This window comes from Ambystoma mexicanum, chromosome 7p (assembly GCF_040938575.1).
Source record: "Ambystoma mexicanum isolate Mex_15411 chromosome 7p, UKY_AmexF1_1, whole genome shotgun sequence".
Classification (NCBI taxonomy): Eukaryota; Metazoa; Chordata; class Amphibia; order Caudata; family Ambystomatidae; genus Ambystoma; species Ambystoma mexicanum.
In genome coordinates, this window is record NC_090939.1 from 903,449,279 (window position 1) to 903,474,849 (window position 25,571).

The 25,571-nt window shown below is 46.1% G+C and overlaps 1 protein-coding gene across 3 annotated transcripts in view; it reads left to right on the top strand.

The window, feature by feature from the left end:
* The window catches only part of PHLDB2 (pleckstrin homology like domain family B member 2), a 705,124-nt gene that overhangs the window by 380,594 nt on the left and 298,959 nt on the right, over positions 1-25,571 (top strand). For all 3 annotated transcript variants that reach the window (XM_069637184.1, XM_069637185.1, XM_069637186.1), the window contains one exon: positions 5,655-5,753. In XM_069637184.1, coding sequence (XP_069493285.1) covers positions 5,655-5,753 — 99 coding nt within the window. The remainder of the gene's footprint in view (positions 1-5,654; positions 5,754-25,571) is intronic.

Sequence of the window (25,571 nt, forward strand, 5' to 3'; positions counted from 1 at the left end):
AGGAGAGTAGGTGGAGGCAAAGGCAGCCACTGTCACTTTTTTCATGGGTCTGGTGACCTTGAAGCCAAGTGACTGTACCGCATGAGTTGCTGCCAGAGGAGAGGAGAGCTTCAGCTGTGTTGATAGAAGAGATGGTCGGTCCAAGAGAGAGAGGTAGTGAGAGGGATAGAGAGTGGGATGTCAGTGGAGATGAGAGCATCCAACGTGTGGCCCGCGGTGTGAGTGAAGCCAGAGGGTAAATAGAGAGGGAGAGAGAGTCACATAGGTTTGCGGAAAGGTCCTGACAAGTCAGGAGAGTCAAGGTGGATGTTGAGGTCACCAAGCAGGAGGAGTTGAGAGGAGGAGGAGAGTAGAGAAGAGGCTAGGTTGGCCCATTCCGAAAGGAAGAGAGTGAGCTGTCCAGGAGGCTGATAGAAGGTGGCCATGAGGAGAGAACATTTAGTAGAGAGTGAGAGCCTGCAGACTAGGCATTCAAAGAAGGTGTATGCCTGAATAGGGATACTAGACACAGGTTTCCATTCAGGGAAGATCAGTGCTTTTCCACCACCTGCCTTTTTTAGCCTAGGAGCAGAAAGGATTTTGTAGCCTTCAGGGAGGAGAGTGTCACATCTTGTGACAGAGCTGTTATGTGATATGATATGATTGGTTATTTGTAACGCGTTTAATACCCTGAGGTTTCTAAGCGCGGACCCGGGGATCGAACCTGTATTGCTCTGTGTCGTCTTGCTTCCAAGGCAAGCACGTTGCCCCTGAGCTATCCCCCCAAGACTTCTTGAACCCTGTCTCAGTGATGGCGAGCACATCAAGATCCATGAGTTCGAGGAGGTTGCAGATATCGGTTGAGTGTTTTACAGCAGAGCGAGTGTTAAGGCTGGCAATGTGGAGTTGCTTGCCGACCTTAAAGGTCTTCTGCAGGGGTTGGGGGGGTGCATGGGTCAGTGGTCCCCCCTGAGGGAGGCAAGAGGGCCAAAGAGATAGTAGCGGATGAAGAAGGAGTCAAGGACGACAAGGGGGCCGGGAAGTAGGGCAACGCCCAGGTGCCTGTACAGAGGAGGAGGCGGAAGGTGTAGTGGGCAAGGGGGCCTGTGTAGAGGGGGAGGAAGGCACAGTGGGTAAGTGAGCTTGGCCTGAGGGGGAGGTAAGATTTTAGAGGCGAGGGAGGAGTCTATTAAAGAGAAGAAGGTTGGGTTGAGGACCCTGAACCCCAATGGTTTCGTTGAAATAGACATTAATGATGACTCTGGAAATAATAATAATAATTTTATTGTGATTTAGTCCAAATTAGGACTTTACACATAATAAAACACATAAAACGAATAAAACATATAATACATATAGCATAAGACATATGAAAAACAAAGTACAATGCAATACAAGAGTAATACCATACAGTACAATACTTTCTTAATTTCATATTTCCCAGTGGAATTTAGTGTAGCTGCAAATGTTTAGATATATGTGGAGCCAAAACCATCCATAGAGGGTGAAATGGTGAAAAGGTCAAAGAGACCTCCCAGCGACTGCCACCATTAATGGGAGAAGAGGCGATAGGAGACAGAAGCATGTATCGAGGTCAGGTGAGTTAACGAAGAAGAGGATGTCAGTGACAGTCTCTCTGGCGGAAGCCATGGCATGGGTGTCTTCAATAGGAAGGCCTGGGTTGGAGCCCTGAGTGTCCTTCTTAAGTTTTTTCTGGGCAGATTTAGTGATCAGAGAAGGATGGATGATCAGGAAACAGTTGGACAGGATAGGAGAGATGAATATGATATTATATGATAGATTATTTATAACGCGCTTAATACCCAGAGGTTTTTAAGCATGGACCTGGGGATCGAACCTGTGTTGCGCCGGGTCATCTTGCTTCCAAGGCGAGCATGTTGCCCCTGAGCTATCTTCCCAGGTGAAATGGTAGGCAGAAGTTGAGGGGGGGAAGACACTTGCCAGGCTGACACACTAATGCACTTGGAGGAGGGGTGAGAGGAGGAGACAGAGGGAGGTGCACTTTGTGGGAGCACAAACAGCCACAAAGCACAACTAAAATCGATTATCCAGCAGGGAAGGTGAAATGGAGCACACTAGAAAGGCTAAATTCGATTTTAAAACAGGGCAGGTGAAATGCAGCACACTAGACAGGCTAACTTTGACAGGGCTAGATAAGATGAAGATCAGATCAGGTAAGGTGTGAGGTAGCATGACCCGGTGCAGGGGGAAGGAATTGAGAAGCTAGTAATAGGAGTTTACCTTCAGAAGAGTGCTCAGAAGTCTATTTCTCACCGTGGGTCCAGGGAACATGGTGGTTTCCTCGGCCTCCATGTGTATGTGGGGGAGGGGTGTTAGAGAGGACCCCCAGAGACCCAACAGACCCAGGAAGACAGCAGACAGGGAGCAAACAGGGACCTTAGAAAAATGGGCCTTTGAAATGGGTGGGCTGGCTAAAGCCTGCCGGTCCACCATAGGCCTATAAGTTATGTAGATAGCCCAATCGGCAGGCAGGGGGCAGTTGCTGTTCATCTCAGTGTGACTGCACTGCTAGGAAAACACGACGGCCATCTTTGGAGTGTCACAAAGCCACAGAGAAAGGCCTCCAGATATAATGTATCAGGTAGGTATTTGTACTGAAATGTTTAATGATTCTTGGAAGATTTTTTGCTAAGCCTTACTATGGCTTCATGCTTGTTGTGGCTTATAGGTATTAGTGGTGGGTGACTGGGCATTAATACTGTTATAAAGGCCTTAGGAGGTCTAAATGGATGCTAAGTGTGTTTTCGGCCTAGGGATTGTACATCATGTTTTCCCTCAGAGGGAAATTGTGTTTCCCTTTGTTTCATCCCATACCCCACCATCCATATGTGGTAGGTGCTGTTCACATGTACCAGGGTTGACGTGTTGCTTTAAGACGCTGCACCTAGGTGTGTTCATTACTAGGTACTTACCCGCTTGTTGGATTGTATGGTATCTTGTCCCCCCCCTGTTATTTTAAATTGGGTGCTGGCCCTTGGCAAAGTCCCACATATAGACATTGTGGTTAGGAGAGTCCTTGGATAGGCATTTCTGTTTTTACAATACACTGGTATCTTTTTAATGTTTTGTATTGATGTTTAAAGTGCTTATTTGAACTTAAAGTATTATATTTTTGACTGTATTAAAGTATATTTGTTTTAGGTTATCACTGTAGTGTATGTTCTAGCTGTATGCGTGTGGACTAATTGTACCTCTGTTTCGACCTTCTAGCCCTACCTGTCAGTTAGGCCTTGTCGCTCTGACCATGCTACCCATGTTTAAGAGAGGTTTGGCTTCCATTTCTTGACAGTAGATTTAGATTCCCCCCGGGGTTAGTGGGTGTAGCATCAACAGAGGGTGGTACGCAAAAATGCCTTAAAATGCTCACATAATGGACTATATCTTATAGACGTTTGAGACTGGGGTTAGTCCACTGGCTGGTCCAGGGACCCTCCCAAAGTCTCAGAAGGTCTGGAACCTCGAGGGGTCACATCTGCTTTTCACATGGCTCAAGGGTTGTAGCACTAACAAGGGTCTTCTTGAGATCAGGCAGAGGACAGAGCTCCACAGAGACAGCTCTTGAGTCGATTCTGGTCAGCTGGAGGGGTCGTCCTCAGGTCTTCCACTAGCTGCTCTTCTTCGTAGAGGACTTGCTCCAACAATGATCTGTCGGATAGATGCAAGAGCCCTCCTTTGATCCAAGATTTGGGCTGGGAGCTCGCCCAAGCCCACCAATGCTAAGTATCTGCACCTATCTAACTTGCAATGACTATCAAATCATGGATAGCCACTGGTCACAACATCTGCCCAGCAACAGACATTCAGTTGTCAGGATGTGCACTGGGTCCAGACCGTCCTAGCCCCCACACAGAAACTGCCCCTTTACCTGCAAAAACAGCAACTTTTCCCAGGAATGTGCATTCCATAAATGGCATTTCCTGACTAGAGAAGGAAGGAAGAAGGTCAAAGAACAAAAAGGCCAAAGGACAAGCAAACACCTTGTGGTAAATGTTAGCAAAAAACTGCTGCCACCAGCTCGCCCAAGGCACATTGTAAAAGTAACCAAAAAGACATTAGAGAAAAAGTTATAAGGATAGAAAGTATCCTAACCACACTTTACTTTAAGGTCATGTGTGCAATTGTAGCAATGCAAGAAATTCGCAAAGAGAGACATTTGGGCTTATTACAGGTTTGCCGGTATCCCGCCGGCAACACTGGCAAACCGTAATACTGTTTCCGCCACTTGGTCTGCCAGAATTACCGGCAGATTCCAAGGGGCAGAAACGCTGGTAAATCCCCATTCCATGGAGTCCCATAGGACCGTTCCGGTAATACTGGGAAAATCCCCCATGGAGTCCCGTAGGACACCATGGGGGATTTGCCGGTATTACTGGGGGGACTCTCATGGGGGGATTTGCCGGTATTACCAGGCTGGTATTCCTGGCAGTTTTTTGCCTGTTGGGTGGCAGATATATCTCTAGTAAATTCACCACCCTACCAGCAAACTTTGAGTGTGCCAGTACAGTAATGTGCCATTATGTGGTACTACTGGCACGTTATTACCGCATCGGCACACTTGTAATGAGGCCTATGGTCTCTGGAGGATAGCTCAGGGGCAACGTGTTCACCTTGGAAGCAAGACGACACGGAGCACCACAGGTTCGATCCCCGGGTCTGCGCTTAGAAACCTCTGGGTATTAAGCGCATTATAAATAACCTATCATCGTCATCAGTACTGATAGTGTTATGGACTGATCTTTTTCCCCATAGTAATGAGAAAAAGGGCATGTGAAGTAAAGCTGAGGCTTTACATACCCCAAAAAAGTCAGGACAGGAGTCTAAACAAAGCAAAAAGAAAGGGTGTCCCATAGCAGTGTATGGGAGTAAAGTATCAAAAAGAAGTCTTTCCCAGAGGCGTTGCTAGGGGGGGCTCAGGGGGCTGTAGCTGTGGATCTTTTAGTTCTAACCCCGGATAGAAGCTCAGGAGCTACAACCAAAAGTCTAACTAGCCCCGAGTCTCGACAGTCCTCACATTAGTGTAGCCCCAGATCTTTTCCAGGCCTAGCAACATCTTTCCTAATGCATCCCCTAGCCAAAATGTCTGAACAACCTGTTTGCTCGAACCTGGTCAGCATATCCTTTTACCCTCCTTCCTAGTGTGTAGAATCTGGTTAATCTGGTTCCCTAACAGATTGGGAAGGCAGGCGAGACAGACAACAGAGAAACAGAAAATTACCTTCAAGATGGTTTTGCTTCTGTTTGCCCTTAGCTCTGCCCGTTTGTCCTCAAGCATATTCCATTATCAAACCTGGCATGGTATGGGGAAAAACATACAGAACAATAGGTGAAGGTTGTACTCTTTATTATTTTATGGGCAAGGCAGATGTGCGAGGGGATGCAGCACATGAAGCCTATTCCAACATCTTTAAAGTGACGGCATAGCTCATAGAAATGCTACAGTCCTGTCTAGCGATGCAGGCATATTCTAACCAGGTTGTGATCGAGGGAGGCCATGGACTAAGAGAACCAGAATTACCATGAAGGTAATTTAGCCTGTTCTACTCACTTGCACTCAAATGTGTTTATTGTGGTCATCTCTCCAGTTTGTTTTGATGCTGGTTTAAAATGATGGCTCTCTGTTGTCATCCTAACAGGAAAGGGACAATCTGTGTAATGTGGAAAAGAAATATGCTGATCTTACGGGCGGAAAACACTTCCCTGTCAATGACACTTCTCTCAAGGAGATGAACAAGGTTTGATGATGCTGTAATTTAACTGCAATATTCTCTCTTCCGATCAAGCATTATGTGTTGTTTCTTTAAACTCATTTATATATATTAATGTATAGCTGATTGTAATGTCAATGTTGTGGAAATACAATGTTTAAACTCATAGCTTCAAAATCTTATGATAGCTTAGCTGGTAAGATAGCTCAGCATGCAACGCATTTACCTTTGAGATTTAGTAGTATCCTATTTGAATCCTGGGGAATCTGCTCAGTTTATCATCATTCTGACGCTTGTAAAAGGAGTTCTCATTAACTGTTTAATAGTAAAGTTGGCAAGCTGGTGGAGGAATGCTGACACTAATCTTGGTCCTAGTCAACACTGATACTAGCTCAAAGTGCCCTGACAGGGAAGCGTATGTGCTGAGCTAATTGTCTCCCTTCTCAGTAAGCATTAGGGCTGTCAGAACTATGCGGTTCACCTCCAGATGGGCTGCACCAGAGCATTTTCTTCCTGCAATCAGATTGCCCATCATTTGGACTGTAACATACCTAGATTTACCCTGCTGACTGCAGAGGTTTCCTACAGAAGTGCTTCAGTTCCACCTCACTGATGAGCTGCGACTAGGCTGAAACATGTGTCTGGGGTTGCTTTTGACACTCTTGGTCAAAGGAGGTTTGCCAGGCATTTCGGTGCTGGACTGCCCTTGTGAGCGTGACAATAAATGATATGCAAATGAATATTCCTCCTTTGTGAAAAGTACAGTGAGCAAAAAGCGATGGCTGCGGATATCATGCAATGTTCTTTCTAGAGAGGGGCGCCTGCTAACTGTTTTGTATTTATAGTTGATATACCCAAATTGGCTTTGCTCTTGGGTGACTTACTCTAGAGTGTGCTCCCTTCAACCTCCAGTCACCTTCTGCTCAGAAGCCCAACTGTGAAATTTCAATAGCTAAGCCTATCATCCTAACATTTCTGTCATTTGTCCTGTCAGCTCTCACTCTTCTGTCCTCTACAAGTGACTCCTCCCCTGTTGCATAGCTCCTGAATACCACACTGCCCCCTATGGGGAGGAATCCCTCACATCAGCCCAAGCAAGCTGTCCCATGATAACCCAGATGTAATGTAGAAAAACGTTAACTCCCCTGCCATCCAGTCCACAGCTCACCTCTATTAGGGCTGTTATTTTAACCAACAGCTTGTGTACGAATAGAAGTGAATTTGCTCTTTGGCAGTCCTCTTGGAACAGTATTGGAACCTATTTAACCAATCAATATATGTCTACCAAGATATTAATGTCATCCTGAATCTAATGCCCACAGTTCTGTAGATGAATCAACCACTTATCCAAGTACACTGAAAAACAACAACTACAATATATATAAATCTCAGTTATTCACTGTCGATTCCACACATTTCCCAATGGATCCCTATTGAGGATGCAAGCGAACCATGGATATGTGCTGCCCAAATGTATGTGAGTTCCTTGGAACCTTCCTGTGAGTCGCAGTTGCATTTTCTACCTTTCTCAGCTTGAGAGAGTTGGCGAGCCTCACAATCCTCAAGCGTTCACCGTTGTCCTCCAAAGACTGATACAGAGAGCTCCTTCTCATCCATATAGCATCTGATTAGTTTGCAAAATATATCAAAGATGGTGAACCCCAGCAATGTGGGTTTGGACCTAACCTCGGTGAACAAAACACTTCCCCCTGTTGTTATAAGGATTAGCCAATTCAAGAATAATCCCAATCCTAGACCACAGGTGCTAATACTCAAAGAAAGACCCATCCCATTGAAGAAAACATCAGTGTATAAAGAGTTTGCAGCCCAGTCTATAGATGTTGGTTGCAGGAGAAGGAGGTTCGGTTTTGGTAAAAGCTCTGGACTGAGGATCGTTAGTGGAGGCTGTGGAAAGAGAGATCAACGTGGCTGGAGGAGTGTTATCAAAGGGAGGGGAAGAAGTAACAACAAGATAGAAGCAGGTCGCAGTACTAGCAGGAGGAGGTGATAGGAGGGAAGAGATTGTGAATTCGAGAAGAGGTGTTAGTCGTAGTAGTCAAAGAACAAAGGAAGAGGTAATATCTCAAAAGTAGGAGATTGGAATAACAAGATGGTAGCAGAGAGGAGAGGTAGTTCAAAGATACAACAGGCTGAAACATCAGAGTAGAGGGACCTGGAAGGGTTAGTAGGAGGATATGGTACAACACCAGAAGAGACAGCTGTGAAAGAAAGGTTGGAGGCAGTTGTGTGCATGTAGAAGGGGGTAGCAGTAACCTGAGAGTGGTAGTGCAGAGGAGCAGGCATTGATAGGAGCAGGAGGTACAGTCAGGCCACAGGAGGTGGTAACTAGAGAAGAAGAACCAATGAAAAGAGTGTCAAAAGAGGTAGAACCATGTGATATTGGTGGTAAGCTGGTGGTAGCAGTAATACCAAGCCCCTGGAAAGGCGAGGCCATGGTGGCCTAGGCAGTCGCTTAAAGCCAGAGTCTAGAAGGTAGTCAGATCCCAGCACCAGTGGGATTGTGGAGGAAGGGAATTCAGTAATTACTAATTCATTTGTATTGCGCCGGTAGCTCACAACTGACGCATTAGTGGTGTCCTGGTAATGCAGGACACCCTTGATTGCACAGTAATTGAAGCTTATTCACCATTGTTCTTTTACATATGCATGTTGTTAGGGAGAATTCTCATAAATGGTTGATTTCCCTTACCTACTGAGTCCCTCAGCAGCTATGCTGGATTTCTAGGATTTATTGTTTTCACCTGGTAAGAGTGTGAGCCTTTTTTCCCACTCTTACATGTGTTTTGCTATGTGTGTTTCTACTTTTTGTGTGATCTTGGGCACTGGAGCCTCACATACTCTAGGGCACCATATTTTTCATGTGTGTTACACAGCACCTTCAGTGCAGTGACACAGGGTTGTCTTTTAGACTTCTCACTGACTCCATTTTCTGGAGCTGACTACAGTCCCCCAGAAAAGGGTAAAGTTGCCATTAACTTTAACTTAGTCACTTTAAACCACAGACCCAGTACACCCCATCTTCCATGGAGTATTGGAAAGGGTTAATTCTTATCCCTTTTTGTCTGTGCCTCTTGGGGCAGTGTTTCGCTCCATTTACACTAAGACTTGCCTGGTGGCAGTGGTATCTACTCTAACTTTTCTACCGCGATTATCTTATATAAATGTGGTAATGTTTTATGCTATTATATTAGCCTCAAACATAAACCTGCTTGACCAAATACATACATTCAGGAGCTATGCAACAGGGGAGGACTCACTTGTAGAGGACAGAAGAGGGCGTCCTCCAATTTTCAAAGGGGCTACAAGAGGTCTAGGAGCAGGGGTAGAGCTTCCTCTACCAGAGACTCCACTCCACTCAAGCAATGACGCCCCACTCCAGGTCCCCTCCCATGCCACTCCAGTAGGAAGTTGCATCTCACAATTCACCCACGCATGGGAGGGGATCTCTTCGGACAAGTGGGTGTAATCCACCGTGGCGGGCGGATAATGTATAAAGCTTCTGCAAAGACCATCCAACCTGGACTGGAGGAGGTGAAAGCCCTGCTGGAAAAAGATGCAATAGAAATCGTCCCAGCAAACCAGGTAAGCAAGGGTATTTATTCAATGTACTTCCTTGTGCCAAAGAAAGGCTTAACAATGTGCCCAGTACTAGACCTGCACCCAGCGAACACGTATGTCAAGCCTCAAAAATGTTGAATGACAACGCTTCAGGAGGTAATTCCTGTCTTAAAACAAGGGGGTTACATGGCAACATTGGACATGAAAGATGCATACTTTCATATTTCAATGTTCCCAGCACACAGAAAGTATCTGTGCTTCCAGATAGCAGGAGAACACTACCAGTTCAAGGTGCTCCCTTTTCGCATAGGTGCAGCCCCAAGGGTATTCAAAAAAGTACTAGAAGTGGTAGCGGCGCACCTACGCAGAGAGTCAATCCCAGTTTACCCTTATTTGGACGACTGGCTAATAACAGGGCAGTCCCCTCAAATTAGCAAATACAACACCCAAAGAACAATCAACCTTCTGTTGACATTGGGATTCTCAAACAACGAGAAAAAAATCAAGTCTTGTTCCCAGTCACACAAAACAATTCCTGGGAGCAATCATATAAACAAAACAGGGGCTAGTCTCCCCTCAAACAAAAAAGTTCAGAACATGCTGTTGCAAATACCTCACTATCTAGCCATACGCCAGTTAACCGTACGCAAGGCTATGCGCCTGCTGGGGATGTTGGCATCATGCATTTACCTAGTTCCACATGAACGTCTGCGAATTCGCCCAATGCAGGAGTGATTAGCAAAACAATGATCTCCGGCAAGCGGTCAGTGAGACAATCTAGTGCTTGTGTCTCTAACCCTAGTACAGGCTCTTTGCTGGTGGTCCAAGGACAACTTGTTGAAAGGAAAACTCTGGCTAATAACAGGGCAGTCCCCTCAAATGTGCAAATACAACACCCAAAGAACAATCAACCTTCTGTTCCAATTGGGATTCTCAACAAGAAAAAAATCAAGTCCCTTACTCAGTCAAACAAAACAATTCCTGGGAGCAATCATATAAACAAAAGAGGGGCTAGTCTTCCCCTCAAACGGAAGAGTTCAGAACATGCTGTTGCAAATACCTCACTATCTAGCCGGTCGCCAGACTGTACGCAAGGCAGTGCGCCTGCTGGGGATGTTGGCATCATGCATTTACCTAGTCCATACGCGCGGCTGCGCATTCACCCAGTGCAGGAGTGGTTTGCAAAACAATGGTCTCAGGCAAGCGGTCAGTGGGACGATCTAGCGGTTGTGTCGCTAACCCTAATACAGGCTCTTCGCTAGTGGTCCAAGGACAACTTGTTGAAAGGAAAACCCTTTTGCAATACACCAGTTCAAGTGATACTAACTACAGACGCCACACTCTCTGGATGGGGAGCCTATTACCTTCACCACACAGCTCACGGCCAATGGTCACAGACCACCGCCCAAAACCACATGAACCTCCTAGAACTTCTGGCAGTTCTCAAGGCTCTGCAGGCTTTTCAGCAGCATCTAGTAGATCAGACAGTGCAAGTCCTCACAGAAAGCACCACTGCCATGTTTTACATAAACTAACAGGGAGGCACACACTGTCCAAATCTATCCGGGCTACCCCCATAAATTAGGAAAGTGGGCACTCAAGCGGAACATGTTCCTAGTCTCACAACACATTCTAGGGGGACGCAGTGCTCTAGCAGACACCCTAAGCAGAAACCCTCTGCCAGAGGAACACAAGTGGTAAATCAACAGAAACATTCTAAACTAAATCTTCCCCCAGTGGGGTTATCCTCCCTTAGACTTGTTCGCCCCAAGCCAAAACGCACAAGGCCCAAACTTTGCATCCATGTTTCCCCAATCAGGATCCAAGGGGAACGCCATGTAGATGAGTTGGTCAGGGAAATGTGCGTATGCTTTTCCACTGACACGAGTCCTGAGCAGGATAGTGCCTAAGATGCACCAGGAACAAGTCACTCCAATCCTGATTGCTCCAATGTGGGCAAGACAACCTTGGTTTCCACATCTGCTCAAACTGGCGATGTGCAAACCAATCAAGCTTCCGTGCCCCTCCAGCATGCTGTCCCATTACGAAGGGACGATACTCCATCCACATATTCTGTCTGTGAACTTGGCAGCCTGGCCTCTGAAGTCATAGAGTTTGGTCACTTAAACCTTCCTCAAAGGTGTATGGATATCCTAAAGGAGACCTGGAAACCCAACACCAGACACTGTTACTTCAAAAATTGGAAGAGGTTTGTGGTATGGTGCAGATCACAATCCTAAAATCCAATTGAATGTTCACCATCCAACATTCTACACAACACGCTCTATCCACTGGACTCTGGCCTAGTATTTAACTCCATCAAAGTATACCTAGCGGCCTTGACTCCATACACCACTTCGCAGAACAAGGTGTCTTGGTGGAAAGTTCCTATTATCAAGTCTTTCATGGAGGGAGTGAAGAGATTATACCCTCCCATTTCTAACTCTCCACCAGGTTGGGACCTTAATGTTGTGCTCTCAAAGCTCATGTGTCTGCCCTTTGAGTCTATGCACAAGGTCAGCCTAAAACACTTAACATACAAAACAGCCTTTCTGGTAGCCATCACCTGATAAAATGAGTCAGTGAGCTACAAGCATAATCTTTACAAGACCCTTTCTTTGTAATCCACAAGGGCATTAGAACACATCCTAGGCTTACACCAAAATGAATCTCCAAGTTCCATGTCAACCAATCCATTGGATTACCTATGTTTTTTCAAAATCCATCTAACGCAGCTGATACAAGCCTCCATACATTTGATGTAAGGAGGGGGGTCTTGTACTACATAAACAAAACAAAACAAAACCTCTAAGGGAAACAGATCAGCTCTTTGTTTCCATAGCACCTGATAAAGAAGGTGATCACATCTCTAAAAATGCCATCTCCAGATGGATAGTCAAATTCATACAACTGTGCTATTCAATATCCAAAAAGACCCTACTGTTCACTCCTAGAGCTCACTCTATCAGAGGTACAGGAGCTACTGAAGCATGTAATGCAAATTTCCCCCTAGACGCTATTTGCAAAGCACCTACTTGGAGTTCCATTCATACCTTTACGCAGCATTACTGCATTTATTTATATTTCTTACTTCGTGCCACGTGTCCGTAGGCCTCAGTGCGTACAGATACCATATAACAAGAAAAAAACAAAGTTGAATAAGAAGACGAAGACATGATCAGTTACCTATTACTGATTGAATAAATATGTTTTGACCACCTTCTTGAAGGTGGAGAGAGAATTGGCGGCTCTCATTGCTAGTAAGAGCATATTCCATTCTCTAGGGGCCTGAATTGGAAAGCTGTTATCACCAAACTTTGCCAGTTTAAACCAAACGTGTTTGCGTTTAGAGCCATCGCTAGACCAAAGAGATTGTGAGGGGAGATCAGTGATCAGTTGTTTTGTAAGACACAGAGGATAGATGGATGTCCAGCACATGTAACAGCCTCTATCTTAATCTGCCTGCCTCCACTCTCCGCCCTCTGCAACTCATCCAGAACAGAACTGCGAGACTTGTCCTTGGCCTCAAGCCCAGGGACCGTATCTCTCCAGGACTGAAATCTCTACACTGGCTCCCAGTGGCTGCGAGGATTAAGTTCAAAACCCTCTGCATTGTCCACAAGGCCTTCTGGGGCCTGGGGCCTAAATACCTTCAACTCTCTCTCTTCCTAAATATCTTCCTTCCCGAGCCCTACGCTCATCCGTCTCCAACTCCCTCAGGGTCAGCCGCTTCTCGAAGCAACAAGCTGGGGGTAGATCTCTCTCCGCGGCAGGGGCCTCTCTCTGGAACAGCCTTCCTGCCTCCCTGAAACTTGAGGAGAACCATCTCCGGTTCCGGAAGCACCTCAAAACCTTCCTCTTCACTTCTGCTTTCTCTCTCCCTCTCCCCTGCTAAATTCTTCACCTAAACTGCACTGATTCTGCAACTGGGCCACTCTCACCGACCTCGGTCCTGGGCCCAGTCACTCTTCACTTGCACTGCCTCCCTGGCAACCCCTGCACTGCGGGACTGTCTCTGTATCCCTACAGCCCCCCCCCCCCAGCACTTGTCTGCACTTACCTTGCACTTGCCACCAGCTGGCCCTATTTATTTATTATTTTATTTCTATTCTACTTATTTGTACTGCACTCCCCCCTCCTCCCCTTCCCCTTGCACTTTTTCCCTTCCCCCTACCCCTGCACTTGCGCGGTCTGAATGACACCTGGCCTAGAGGGATCGTTGTCTGTCTTCCCCTTGTTCCCCCCTCCCTGCCTCGTCGCGCCTTGAAACACTTGTGTATAGGCGCGTTACAAATGCCATATCATATCATATCATATCATATCATGTACGCTAGTGATAGAACCGTGTGTACAATCCTGTGTTTGATCGATAACCAGTGAAGGGCCCTTCTGGAGTCTGTAAAATGGTCCTGTCTGCACAAGCCAAAAACTGCACGCACTGCACCATTCTGGGGCATCTGCAAGGATTGGAGATTGGCTTGTGTTGTCCCTGCCAGAAAGCTATCACAATAATCGAGCCTTGAGTTCATTAAGGCAGAGGCAAGGATAGATCTGCTTTCAAGAGTAAGAGAAGGTCTGATTTGGTTCAACAGCCTGACCACATAACCACAGGAAGAGCGGATATGGATACGTGGGCCTTCATGTTCAGCTCTGCATCCTAGTGGACGCCCAGTGTCTTAAAACAATCTTAGACTGCAATTTGATTAGCAGCAATGCTGAAGCTTTTATAGGAGGAATCCGGTTTAGCAAGTCGCTGGCCGGTTGCCAAAGCCAAGAGCTCCGTCTTGTCATAATTTAGAGCCAGGGATTTGGATAACATCCATGTCTGTATTGCTGAAAAAGCACTGTTAAGCAACTCATAATCCTGGGCATGTTTCCCCGATACCACCTGAGTATCATCCGCATAGATGGTATATCAAATGGCCAGGTGGTCTAATAAGTCTAGCAGAGGTCTTACGTAAATGTTGAAGAGTGAAGGCGAAAGGCAGCAGTCCTCTGGGACTCCAACATTGATGACACTAGGAGAAGATTGGACGTCCTCCACTGCTACTCTTGAGACCCTTGGCCCAAGGAAGGATTCAATCCAGTTTGATGCCTCATTGGAACAGCCCACTAAGCACTTTAGTCTGTCGACAAGAATAGAATGGTCAACCAGGTCGAAGGCTGCCGAAAGATACAAAAGCATCAACAGGGCTGGGTGACCTTTTTCAACTATGCTGGACAAGGTGCTCTTGAGATCCAGGAGAGCTGTTTCTGTCCCGTGCAATGCTCTGAATCCAGACTGATGGGTACCTAGGATGTTTTGTTCCCCAGGAAGTCCTGGAGTTGGAAGTAGGCCACTTTGTCCAGGATCTTCAGCAGAAATGGGACGTTAGTAATTGGGTGGTAATTTTTGGCTATGGTGGGGTCAAGCAAACTCTTTTGACACATATTCTAAAGCATATTCACAAGTGGGGCAAGCAGTACTAAAATATCTATTTGCAGCTGTACCTTCTCACTTCCCACCTCCTTCTCTAGATGCTGCTTGCTAATCTATGCAGAGCATGTGATCTAAGCAGATCCACAAGTCTCAGAAGAGATACATTACTCACAGTAATCGTATTTCTGATGCTTCTTATATTCACATTTTAATGTTTTTATTTTTATTTATTTATTTCTATAGCGCCGAAGCCGGTAGGCATCAGGGCACATTACATAAAGACAAGGACAACAGAAAAGTGATGTGACAGCAGAGCAAGATTACTGGTTCTGAATAGTTTGCTTTACATGGTCTTTAGCATTTATACAGGTCTTTTATTTGAACAACAGTGTCTTCAGATTCTTCCTAAAGGATAGGTAGTTAGATTCTAGCCTTAGGCTGTTTGGGAGGTCCTTCCACTTGGATGCCGCTTTGGTAAGGAAGGCTCGCCCAAGTCCATTGACTTTTTTGGAGTGAGTTACTTTCACAAACCCTTGCACCTTGGATCTTAAGGAGTGGCAAGGCTTGTATGTGGTTATTTGGTTTTTTAGGTAAGCAGTGGCAGATCCAAATATACAGTGATGGACAATGGTCTTTGCTTTTAAGGTGATCCGGTCTTCCAGGGCTAACCAATGAAGGGACTTTATGTCTTCTGCAATATGTTCCCCCTCTCTTTCCTGGTAATTGTCCTCACTGCATTGTTCTGTATGATCTGGCATTGTTTGATGCATTTTTTTATTAGCCCCCATAATCAGTGCATTTCCGTAGTCCAGTCTAGATATGATTGTGGCTCTGGCGATAATGGTGCTGTTTTCTTTGTTAAGTATTGGCCTGATGTGACTGAGCAGCCTTTGGTGGTATTGGCAATTGTTTTTCAGATATGTTACATGGGCTTCTCTCTCCCAAAGATGCTTGCAGGTAGACACCTAATGTCTTGACCTTGTCAGAGACCTCAACATTTGTGTTTTTGATCTTAAAGGTGGTGTAATGTGTGTCTAGTTTCGCTCTTGCCCGGGGTGATCAAAGATCATGAGCTCAGTCTTGCTTCCGTTGAGGCAAAGCCAATTTGTCATCATCCAGGCTTCAATGGAGTTGTAGATGGCAGCAAGTTTATTATTGTCAGTGGTATGACAGCCGGTCAGTTTGATGACTAGTTGTGTATCGTTGGCAAAGTTTGTAAAAAAGACCCCTAAATTGGTTAATAGGGTACATAGACACTTTAGATAGAGATTAAACAAAAGGGGCAATCGGCTGGCCCATGGGGTACACTACAATTTATAGGACGGGGCATGGAGAAATAAACACCCCAGTGGATCCTGGAATTCCAATCTTTAAGGAAGGATGTTACCCATTCTACAGCTCCTCGAGAACAATAACCTGACTTGTCTAGAGCCTCGTGGAGTGTTTGATGGTAGAGCAAATCAAATGCTGCTGAGAGGTCTAGTAATATCAGCAACCGTGCTTTTCCTTCGTCCAGGATACTATGCATTTTGGTCTGAAGGTCGAGCCGGGCCGCTTCCGTACCATGTGCTCCTCTAAAAACCAATTATTGGGTGTGTAGGAGGCTGTTCCTGTCGACATAATCTTGGAGTAGGGTAGTAGCAACTTTGTCCAAAATTTTTAGGAGAAAGTTACAGTTCATTATTGGTCGGAGGTTGGAAGGGTCATGCCTGTTTTAATTGCATTAGGGACCTTGTTGTCTCTAAATAATGCATTCACCATTCAACGAAGATAAGGGGCAAACGTCTTGGCATTGTCCAGTATAATTTTGGGAGGTAGTATATTTTCAGAGCAGGCTGTACATGTGATGGTAGAAAGTACAGCGTTCATGTCGTCTAGGGAGATGGGGAGAACTTGAATTTACTTCTCACTTAGGGTGTATGCTCTATGTTGTCCGGGAGTTGGTGGTGGTTGGACATCTAGTTTACAGGATTTTATGACTTTGCAAGATTTCTGAATTTTATTGTAAAAGGCTGTTTGGACCTTCTCACAGTCTTCTTTTGATGGCAGAAACGGGGGGTCAGTGTCGGAGGATTTTCTACCGATTTCAAAATCTGGAACAATTTGCAGGTCGAGCTGGAAGCAGCAGTGATTTGTTCATTGTAGTTGTTTTTCTTTGCTTCTGTCAGTTTTTCTCTATATAGTCTAACCAGTTCTTTCCATTTTTCTTTGTTGTTGTCTGTGGTTTTTTTTGTTGCCACTTTCTCTCTCATTTACTTTTTGAGTGTACAGGTTTCAGCATTAAACCAGTTCTGATGATTAGGATTGGGTCAAACCTGTTTACTTTTGATGGGAACATGTTGGTCGATAAGCTTTTGAAATTGGTTATTAAATGTTGCCACGATTTTATCGCAAGAGTGCTCGTCTACTGTCATATTCATAATGTTTTCAATGCCTTGTGCCAAAATAAGGGACGTGATCTTTTTGAAGTTCCTTCCACAAACTTTGTTAGGTACTGTGACAAGGCGGTGGAAAGGAAGGAAGATCAGAGCCAGGACAAGGCCTCTAGCAAGAAGCCAATCAGACCATGGGAGATGAGGTCATAATGGAGGGAGGTTACAACCTGGGAGAGACAGACAATTGGACCAATGATAATGCTCTAGAACAAGAAAGGTTCCAAGAGTGTCATACTGACACAGGTTTCTGGTTTCTGTCTTTTGAATTAGAGAGAAGAGTTGGAGGAGGGCCCGGGGCCTGAGGAGGAGGTGGCCTATGAGTGGGTCTATTGACGTCCGACCATAAGGAAGCAGTAGTCCAAGCTGCACCCGTTGTGCCCTGTCCTGTTATAACCCGTTTATAGAGACTTGCTAAGACTTTTATCCCAAAAGAAGAAGTTAGCCCTGAGAGAGTTGTTGCTGACGACCCTAACGGCACTTGAGACCCAGCTGTAGACGTCTCTCATCCGTCTCTCTCATCAAAGTAGCTGTTGGATCCGCTCGCAGTGCTTGCAGCTGTTGTAAGTCACCGAGGAGGGAGCCGGAAGCAAGGGTGAGCGTCAAGTGAATGAGAGGAAGAGTGAATGAACAGAGAGGCAAAGGACCGTGTTAATGGTTGTCCAGGAAGCCTTCCCCATAAGGGGAGGGGCTGGGCCAAAGAGGCTGGAGTACAAGCAACACCAGTGAGGGTGTGAACTGGAGACTTCCCCATAAGGGGAGGGGCTAGGCCAAAGAGGCTGGAGTACAAGCAACACCAGTGAGGGTGTGAACTGGAGACTTCCCCTCTGGAGAATAATAGAGAAATGAACAGGGAGGCTTATAAGACAATATGAGACTTTAAGGAATCGATGGTGAATGATCCCTGGGAAAACAGTTTCCACAGAATAAAAGACAATAGAGCCCCATCTCCTGGAGAAAACTCCCGAACACTGTTAGCCTCAGCAGAATGATTCCTGAACAGTATCTTCATCTTTTTGAGAAAGAAAAGCGGATGGCATGTTTTCCCCCATTGTTCCCCAGAATTAAAGAAGCTGTTGTTTTTGCAAATAAAAGTCAGTAGGTCTAAGTGTTGAAGGCTGGTCTTCTCATTTCCAAGTGCCTACATTTGGTGGCGGCGGTGGGATCAATAAACACGATGGAAGAGTTGATAAAGTCACTAACGGAGGGACAACAACTGCTGCAACAAGCCCTTCAGATACAGAGCCAGCAAGCCCAGGCTGACCGGCAAGCTTTCCAGCAAGCTATTCAAATGCAAGAGGCTCTGCTGCTAGAAGCTACCGCAGTTAGAGCCCAGCCACAAGTACCTGTGTCAGTGTTGCAGAAATACTCCCCAGGGGAAGATCCTGCCCATTTTTTTGTTAACTTTGAAAGGATAGCCCGAAACGCTCAATGGCCAGTGGAGAGGTGGACACACTATATTGCTCCCCTTATGATGGGGGAAATGCAGAGCGCATACCAGGCCGCTAACCCCATAGGAGACACTAAACACCCTGAGATGAAACGGGCCGTCCTAGAGAGGATGGGCCACGGTGAAGAAGCCTACAGGATCAAGTTCAGAGATACCAAGCTGTTACCCGAAGAAACCCCCCGACAGTTGTTCTACAGAATCAAGGAACTTGGGGACAAGTGGTTGCAAACCACTTCTGCTACTGTGCATGAGATGGTAGAGAAGGTGGTCCTCAAGCAATTTGTGGAGGCCCTTCCTCCTCCAATGCAGAGATGGGTGCGACAACACCATAAACCCACCCTACTCGAAGCAGTGGACATAGCTTCTGCCTACCAGAAAGCGGGACAGGGGAGATTGGCCTCCTATCCTCCTCAAGTTAGGGCTGTCGAAGTCCCTAATAACATAGGCTCTAGACAGGCCAACAATCCACGCTGGCCAAACTCGATGTTCCGCAGAACAGACTGGGACCCGTCAAGAACCCGACCTAACCATGAAACTCCTGGATCAAACTTCCCTTCCCGAACCCCAAGCGCCCCGCTGCGGGGCCCCCAGTGTTTTCAATGTGGAGAATGGGGGCACTTGGCGAGGTTATGTCCAAAGAAAATCAAGTCAGAGCCAATGGACATCAGAAGTTTTGAAAGAGCTGGGGTAAAGGAGGTAGATCCATGCAGTTCAACCCTAAGTCACAGGATCACCTATCCATTTGTTTGTGAGGCTAAAGTGGAAGGTCGGCCAACCAGAGCCTTGTTGGACTCTGGAAGTCTACAGACAGCAGTCCAACCGGAACTGGTAAGAGAGGTCAGAAGTTCAAATGAAAGTATACCCATTTGATGTGTTCACAGGGACGTTAAAATATACCCACTTAAGAAAATCGAGATAAAGTTAGCAGGGGAGCAAATGGCTGTAAAGGCCACTGTGATGCCAACGTTGCCTGAATCGCTTTTGATTGGCTCTGATGTCCCAGATCTTCCCGCCTTATCCACAAATTAGAAAAGCACTGGCTGAAAGAAGCCCCCTTTTATGACCAAGACCTAAATGCCGGAAAGCCTAAATTGAAGAAGAGTAAGTCTACCAAGAGGCTAGGAAAAAGGGGCTGGATAGAGAAAAATATGTGTGGGGTGGCAATAAATTGGAGGATTGATGAACAGGGGGACAGCTTTCGCATGGCACAAGAGCTAGACCCAATCCTGAAACACGCAAGAGCCTCAGTGGTCGACAAACCGGATGGAAGAATGCCATGCTTTGTGAAAGAGAACGGTTTATATCATCGCCTTACAGAATCTACAGAAAAAACAATCACGCGACAACTTCTGGTCCCTAGCAAATACTATCAGACTGTATTAGAAGTGGCTCATCTTCAAGTGGGAGAGGGACACCTCGGGCGGAGAAGACCACTCCGAAGATCTTGGCGAGATTCTACTGGCTCAGGATTTATGGCCCGGTGGTAGGCTTTTGCCAGCGTTGTCCTGAGTGCCAAAAGAAGAACAATCCCAAAATTTTAAAGGCACCCCTCCAAACCATGCCGTTGATATTGGAACCCTTTCAATGTATAGGGATAGACATAGTCGGACCTCTGGACCCTTCAAGTCGGGGCCACAAATACTTATTAGTAATAGTAGATTATGCCACCAGGTACCCAGAGGCCTTTCCCTTGCGTTCTGTGAATACTCAACAAATATGCAACGTCTTGGTTCCTTTCATGGCCAGAGTGGGGATCCCCAAAGAAATAATCACGGATCGAGGCACTCATTTTATGTCCAGTATATTAAAGCAAATATGCGACACCCTATGTATCAAGCAAATCAGGACGGCAGTATATCAACCCGAGACGAATGGACTCATCGAAAGATACAAGCAGACGATAAAGCAAATGCTGCGGAAGACCATCCTGCCGGGAGAGAGGAATTGGGACCGACTAATACCATGGATCTTGATAACGCTGAGAAATACCCCCCAATCATCTACGGGCTTCGCTCCTTTCGAGTTGCTATTCGGCAGACCAGTAAAGACTCTCCTGGATATCTTAAAAGAGAGTTGGGAGGAGCAGCGAAGTACAGAAATGTCGTTGACCGAATATGCGGCTCAGCTGAAGTCCAGAGTGGAGAAATTGCAGGAGGTGGCACAGTCACATCTACAACAGGCTCAAGTCAAACAAGAGCGTTATTACAACCAAAGAACGAAGTTACGTACCTTCCAGGTGGGGGACCAAGTCCTTGTGCTACTCCCTACTACAGAAAATAAGATGCTAGCATCTTGGAAGGGTCCATACCAGATAAAAGAAGTTTTGGGCCCTGTTACTTACCGAGTCCATCAACCTGGGAATAGAATTCCCTTTCAAACATACCACATTAATCTTTTAAAGGAATGGAAGGAGCCGGTGGCCACAATACGGGCGTTAAAGACCGAACAGATCCCATCAAAGCAGCTATTAAGGCTAGAGGGTCACGCCGTTAAGGAAACTTCAGATATTAATACTGAGCACAACCAAATAGCTCCAGAATATCTACCCTCAGCAGAAGACCACATAGGAAAAGAAGCCCTGAATGTCAACCCAGACCTTGGCCCACCTAAAAAAAAAGAACTGTGTGACCTAATCAATCGTTACACAGGGATTTTTTCTTTAATCCCAGGTAGAACATCATTGACATGTCACCACATACAAACATCCCCAGGTACAAAGGTGAGGCTGAGACCATATAGGATCCCGGAAGCCAGGCTACAAGCGGTTAATAAAGAAATAGAAGAGATGCTACGCCTGAAGGTAATAGAACCATCTCACAGTGAGTGGTGTTCAGCATTAGTAATGGTCCCTAAACCAGATGAGAGCACTCGCTTCTGTATGGATTTTAGAAGGTTAAATGAAGTTTCGAAATTCGATGCATACCCTATGCCCAGAGTTGACGATCTGTTAGAGAAGCTGTGCAAAGCGGAGTACCTGTCGACAATTGACCTGACAAAGGGGTATTGGCAGATACCACTGTTACATGCTGACTGCGAGAAAACGGCTTTTGCATCCCCGGCCGGGTTGTTCCAGTTTACTGTGTTACCCTTCTGGCTACATGGTGCCCAAGCCACATTCCAGAGGCTAATGAACTATTTGATAAAGGGCCATGAAGAATACATCAGAGCATATCTAGACGACATAGTTGTATACAGTCAAAGTTGGCCGGATCACTTAAAACATTTAAAGGCGATATTCCAAACCCTAAAGGAAGCCGGCTTACATGTCAATCACAAAAAGACCCATTTGGCCAATACATATACCAAATACCTTGGTTACTATGTCGGTCGAGGAGTAATCCGTCCTCAACAAGAGAAGGTAGAGGCCATCAGTAAGCTACAGTTCCCTGTAACAACTAGACAGGTCAGAGCCCTTCTGGGCTTCGTAGGGTACTACAGGCGATTCATCCCACACTTCTTGACAATCGCTGCCCCCCTGACAAACCTTCTGAAAGCCAATGCACCACGTAAGAGAGAATGGAGGAACACAGAAACCGAAGAGGCTTTTGTGGCCCTTAAGAGTGCCCTATCGGATAAGGCCATTCTAAGGTGTCCGGATTTCGAGAAACCTTTTTACCTACATACAGATGCCTCTGGTTCAGGATTAGGCGCTGTACTCTTCCAGAGTAAGGGAGAAGAAGAAAGGCCTGTCTTGTTCATCAGCAGAAAGCTCTTACCTCATGAAATGAATTACGCAACCATCGAAAAAGAGTGCCTGGCAGTGAAATGGGCCGTAGAAACTCTAAAGTACTATCTATTGTGAAGAACATTTACTCTGGTTACGGACCACGCTCCCTTGGTTTGGCTGTCCAGAAATAAAGACACAAATCCCCGCATCTTAAGATGGTTTCTCTCGCTACAGCCATACTCTTTCCACACCATCCATCGGCCGGGCAGGAAAATGGCTCAAGCTGATTATTTATCCAGATTTCATGCCCTTCCCGATCGTAAGGGCTTAAGGGGGAGGATTTGTGACAAGGCGGTGGAAAGGAAGGAAGATCAGAGCCAGGACAAGGCCTCTAGCAAGAAGCCAATCAGACCTTGGGAGATGAGGTCATAATGGAGGGAGTTTACAACCTGGGAGAGACAGACAATTGGACCAATGATAATGCTCTAGAACAAGAAAGGTTCCAAGAGTGTCATACTGACACAGGTTTCTGGTTTCTGTCTTTTGAATTAGAGAGAAGAGTTGGAGGAGGGCCCGGGGCCTGAGGAGGAGGTGGCCTATGAGTTGGCCTATTGACGTCTGACCATAAGGAAGCAGTAGTCCAAGTTGCACCCGTTGTGCCCTATCCTGTTATAACCCGTTTATAGAGACTTGCTAAGACATTTATCCCAAAAGAAGAAGTTAGCCCTGAGAGAGTTGTTGCTGACGACCCTAACGGCACTTGAGACCCAGCTGGAGATGTCTCTCATCCGTCTCTCTCATCAAAGGAGCTGTCGGATCCGCTCGCAGTGCTCGCAGCTGTTGTAAGTCACCGAGGAGGGAGCCGGAAGCAAGGGTGAGCGTCAAGTGAATGAGAGGAAGAGTGAATGAACAGAGAGGCAAAGGACCGTGTTAACGGTTATCCAGGAAGCCTTCCCCATAAGGGGAGGGGCTGGGCCAAAGAGGCTGGAGTACAAGCAACACCAGTGAGGGTGTGAACTGGAGACTTCCCCATAAGGGGAGGGGCTGGGCCAAAGAGGCTGGAGTACAAGCAACACCAGTGAGGGTGTGAGCTGGAGACTTCCCCTCTGGAGAATAATATAGAAATGAACAGGGAGGCTTATAAGACAATATGAGACTTTAAGGAATCAATGGTGAATGATCCCTGGGAAAACAGTTTCCACAGAATAAAAGACAGTAGAGCCCCATCTCCTGGAGAAAACTCCCGAACACTGTCAGCTGAATGATTCCTGAACAGTATCTTCATCTTTTTGAGAAAGAAAAGCAGATGGCATGTTTTCCCCCATTTTCCCCAGAATTTAAGAAGCTGTTGTTTCTGCAAATAAAAGTCAGTAGGTCTAAGTGTTGAAGGCTGGTCTTCTCATTTCCAAGTGCCTACAGGTACATTCTTCGTGTTCCTGACATTCTCTTTAGGAATCAGTACTAATTTGATTTTGTGGTGATCAGACCATATTCATGGATTTGTTCCTAGCATAGTAGTTTTCACATTATTGAAAACTATCCAATCAAGTTGGTTTCTCTTATTCGATGTAGGTTCTGAGTTATTCACGAGAAAATCAATTGATTTTAGATCTTTCTCAAGAGATATGGCTTCTATGGGGGTCATTACGAGTATGGAGGTAGCCATGGTGCTATTAGTGCCATGGCTACCCCCATACCGCATACTGGGTCCGGGTTCATTGAATGAGGAATTACCGGGCCATTCCAACCTTGGAGGACCAGGTAATTCCTCATTCAAAATACTCATCCCCATTCCCATTCGAGCCACCATAGGGCTTCTTGTTGCTAGATGACTTGTCCTTATAAATCCGGTCCTTCTTTTCGCGGAGATAAGGTCTATCCCCTCCAGAGGCCACCATGACAGTAGTGGGAACCTGTCTTGGGTGCCTCCAGTGGGGCCAGCCTCACTTTCAGGGAAAAAGCCAAAGCAGAAAAAACCCTGTAGATCTTCATGGTAGGAGATGAGGTGGACAGTCCTTGATAACCCAGGCCGTTGGAAGAAATAATCTCTCCTAGCAGAAACCGCTGTGGGCCGACGCTGAAGGTGGATAGCGAAGGCTGACTGGAAGTAAACAGATGTCTGCGACCAGTTTCCCAGACAGAGCTCGGAATAAGACTTGCAGGTAGAACCTTTCAATAGCAACAAGGAAATCGTAAGTAAGTAGCAGGATAATAGACGAAAAAGAGGAAAGGAAAGGAGAATAAATGGCCTAAGAAGGAAACCCGAAATGCATACCCAGTGAAAGGAATAGATGGCAAGATACCGCAGAGTAGAAAATAAACCAGATACAGGAAGAGAGTGCCGCTTTCCGAGCGATGGCGAACAAAGGTTGGAGGTACCGGAAGGCAAATGTAAGTAGCAAACAGTGCCGCGCACAGAGAAGGCTGCAGGCAGCAGGGAAGGAACGGCGAGAAGCCGAGCAAGAAAGTAGGAGGAGCCACGTACCCAGGTAAGCAAGACAGCAAGGCACCGAAGCGGTGAAACCGCGGAGTACACGCCGTGAACCCAAGGACTAGATGGTAGGGTTGTAGCGCGGCAGAATACGAAAGAAGGAAATGAGCGAGAAACAAAGGTTGTACAAGATTAGGATATAGTTGGAAACTAAGGCGGCTAAGAAAGCCCAATGGAAGGTAAAAACTAGAGAGTAACGGAGCGTTAGCGTGCGAGAAGCAAACACAGATACAACGCACCGCACAAGGGGACGGAGTCAGTACTTATAGAGTCCTCCGCCATATTGGATGAGGACTAGAGCGAGGTAACCGCTAGCTAGTGCCGCCAGCGGTTCCATAACTTCCACCCCTGATTCCTGACAATGAGGCCCTTTGTCTTTGATGTTCCCTCTCCATCTATTCAAGTTGCCTAGGACTACCGTCCCTGTATTGGGCCCTTTTAGGTTATTTAGCAGCTGTGTCAATTCATCATTGAAGTCAGATGCCAGTGATGGGGGTCTGTAGATTGCAATGTTGTTAATACAACTATTTTTAGTTGGGGTCATTTTGAGAAGAAGAGTTTCACATCCATTGCAATGGATAGGTGAGGGGAATATGTTAAGATCTTGCTTGGCTATTATAGCCACTCCACCACCCTTTCCTGTTTCTCTGTTTTTATAGTGAATGGTGTATTTTTGGGGAACCGCAATGTCGATGTTAGGGCCGATGGGTTCCTGCAGCCAAGTCTCAGTTAGGCATAATATGTCTAGATCGTCCTGTATGATGTAATCATGGATGCTTTGGGCGTGGTTGTTCATCGATCTGGTGT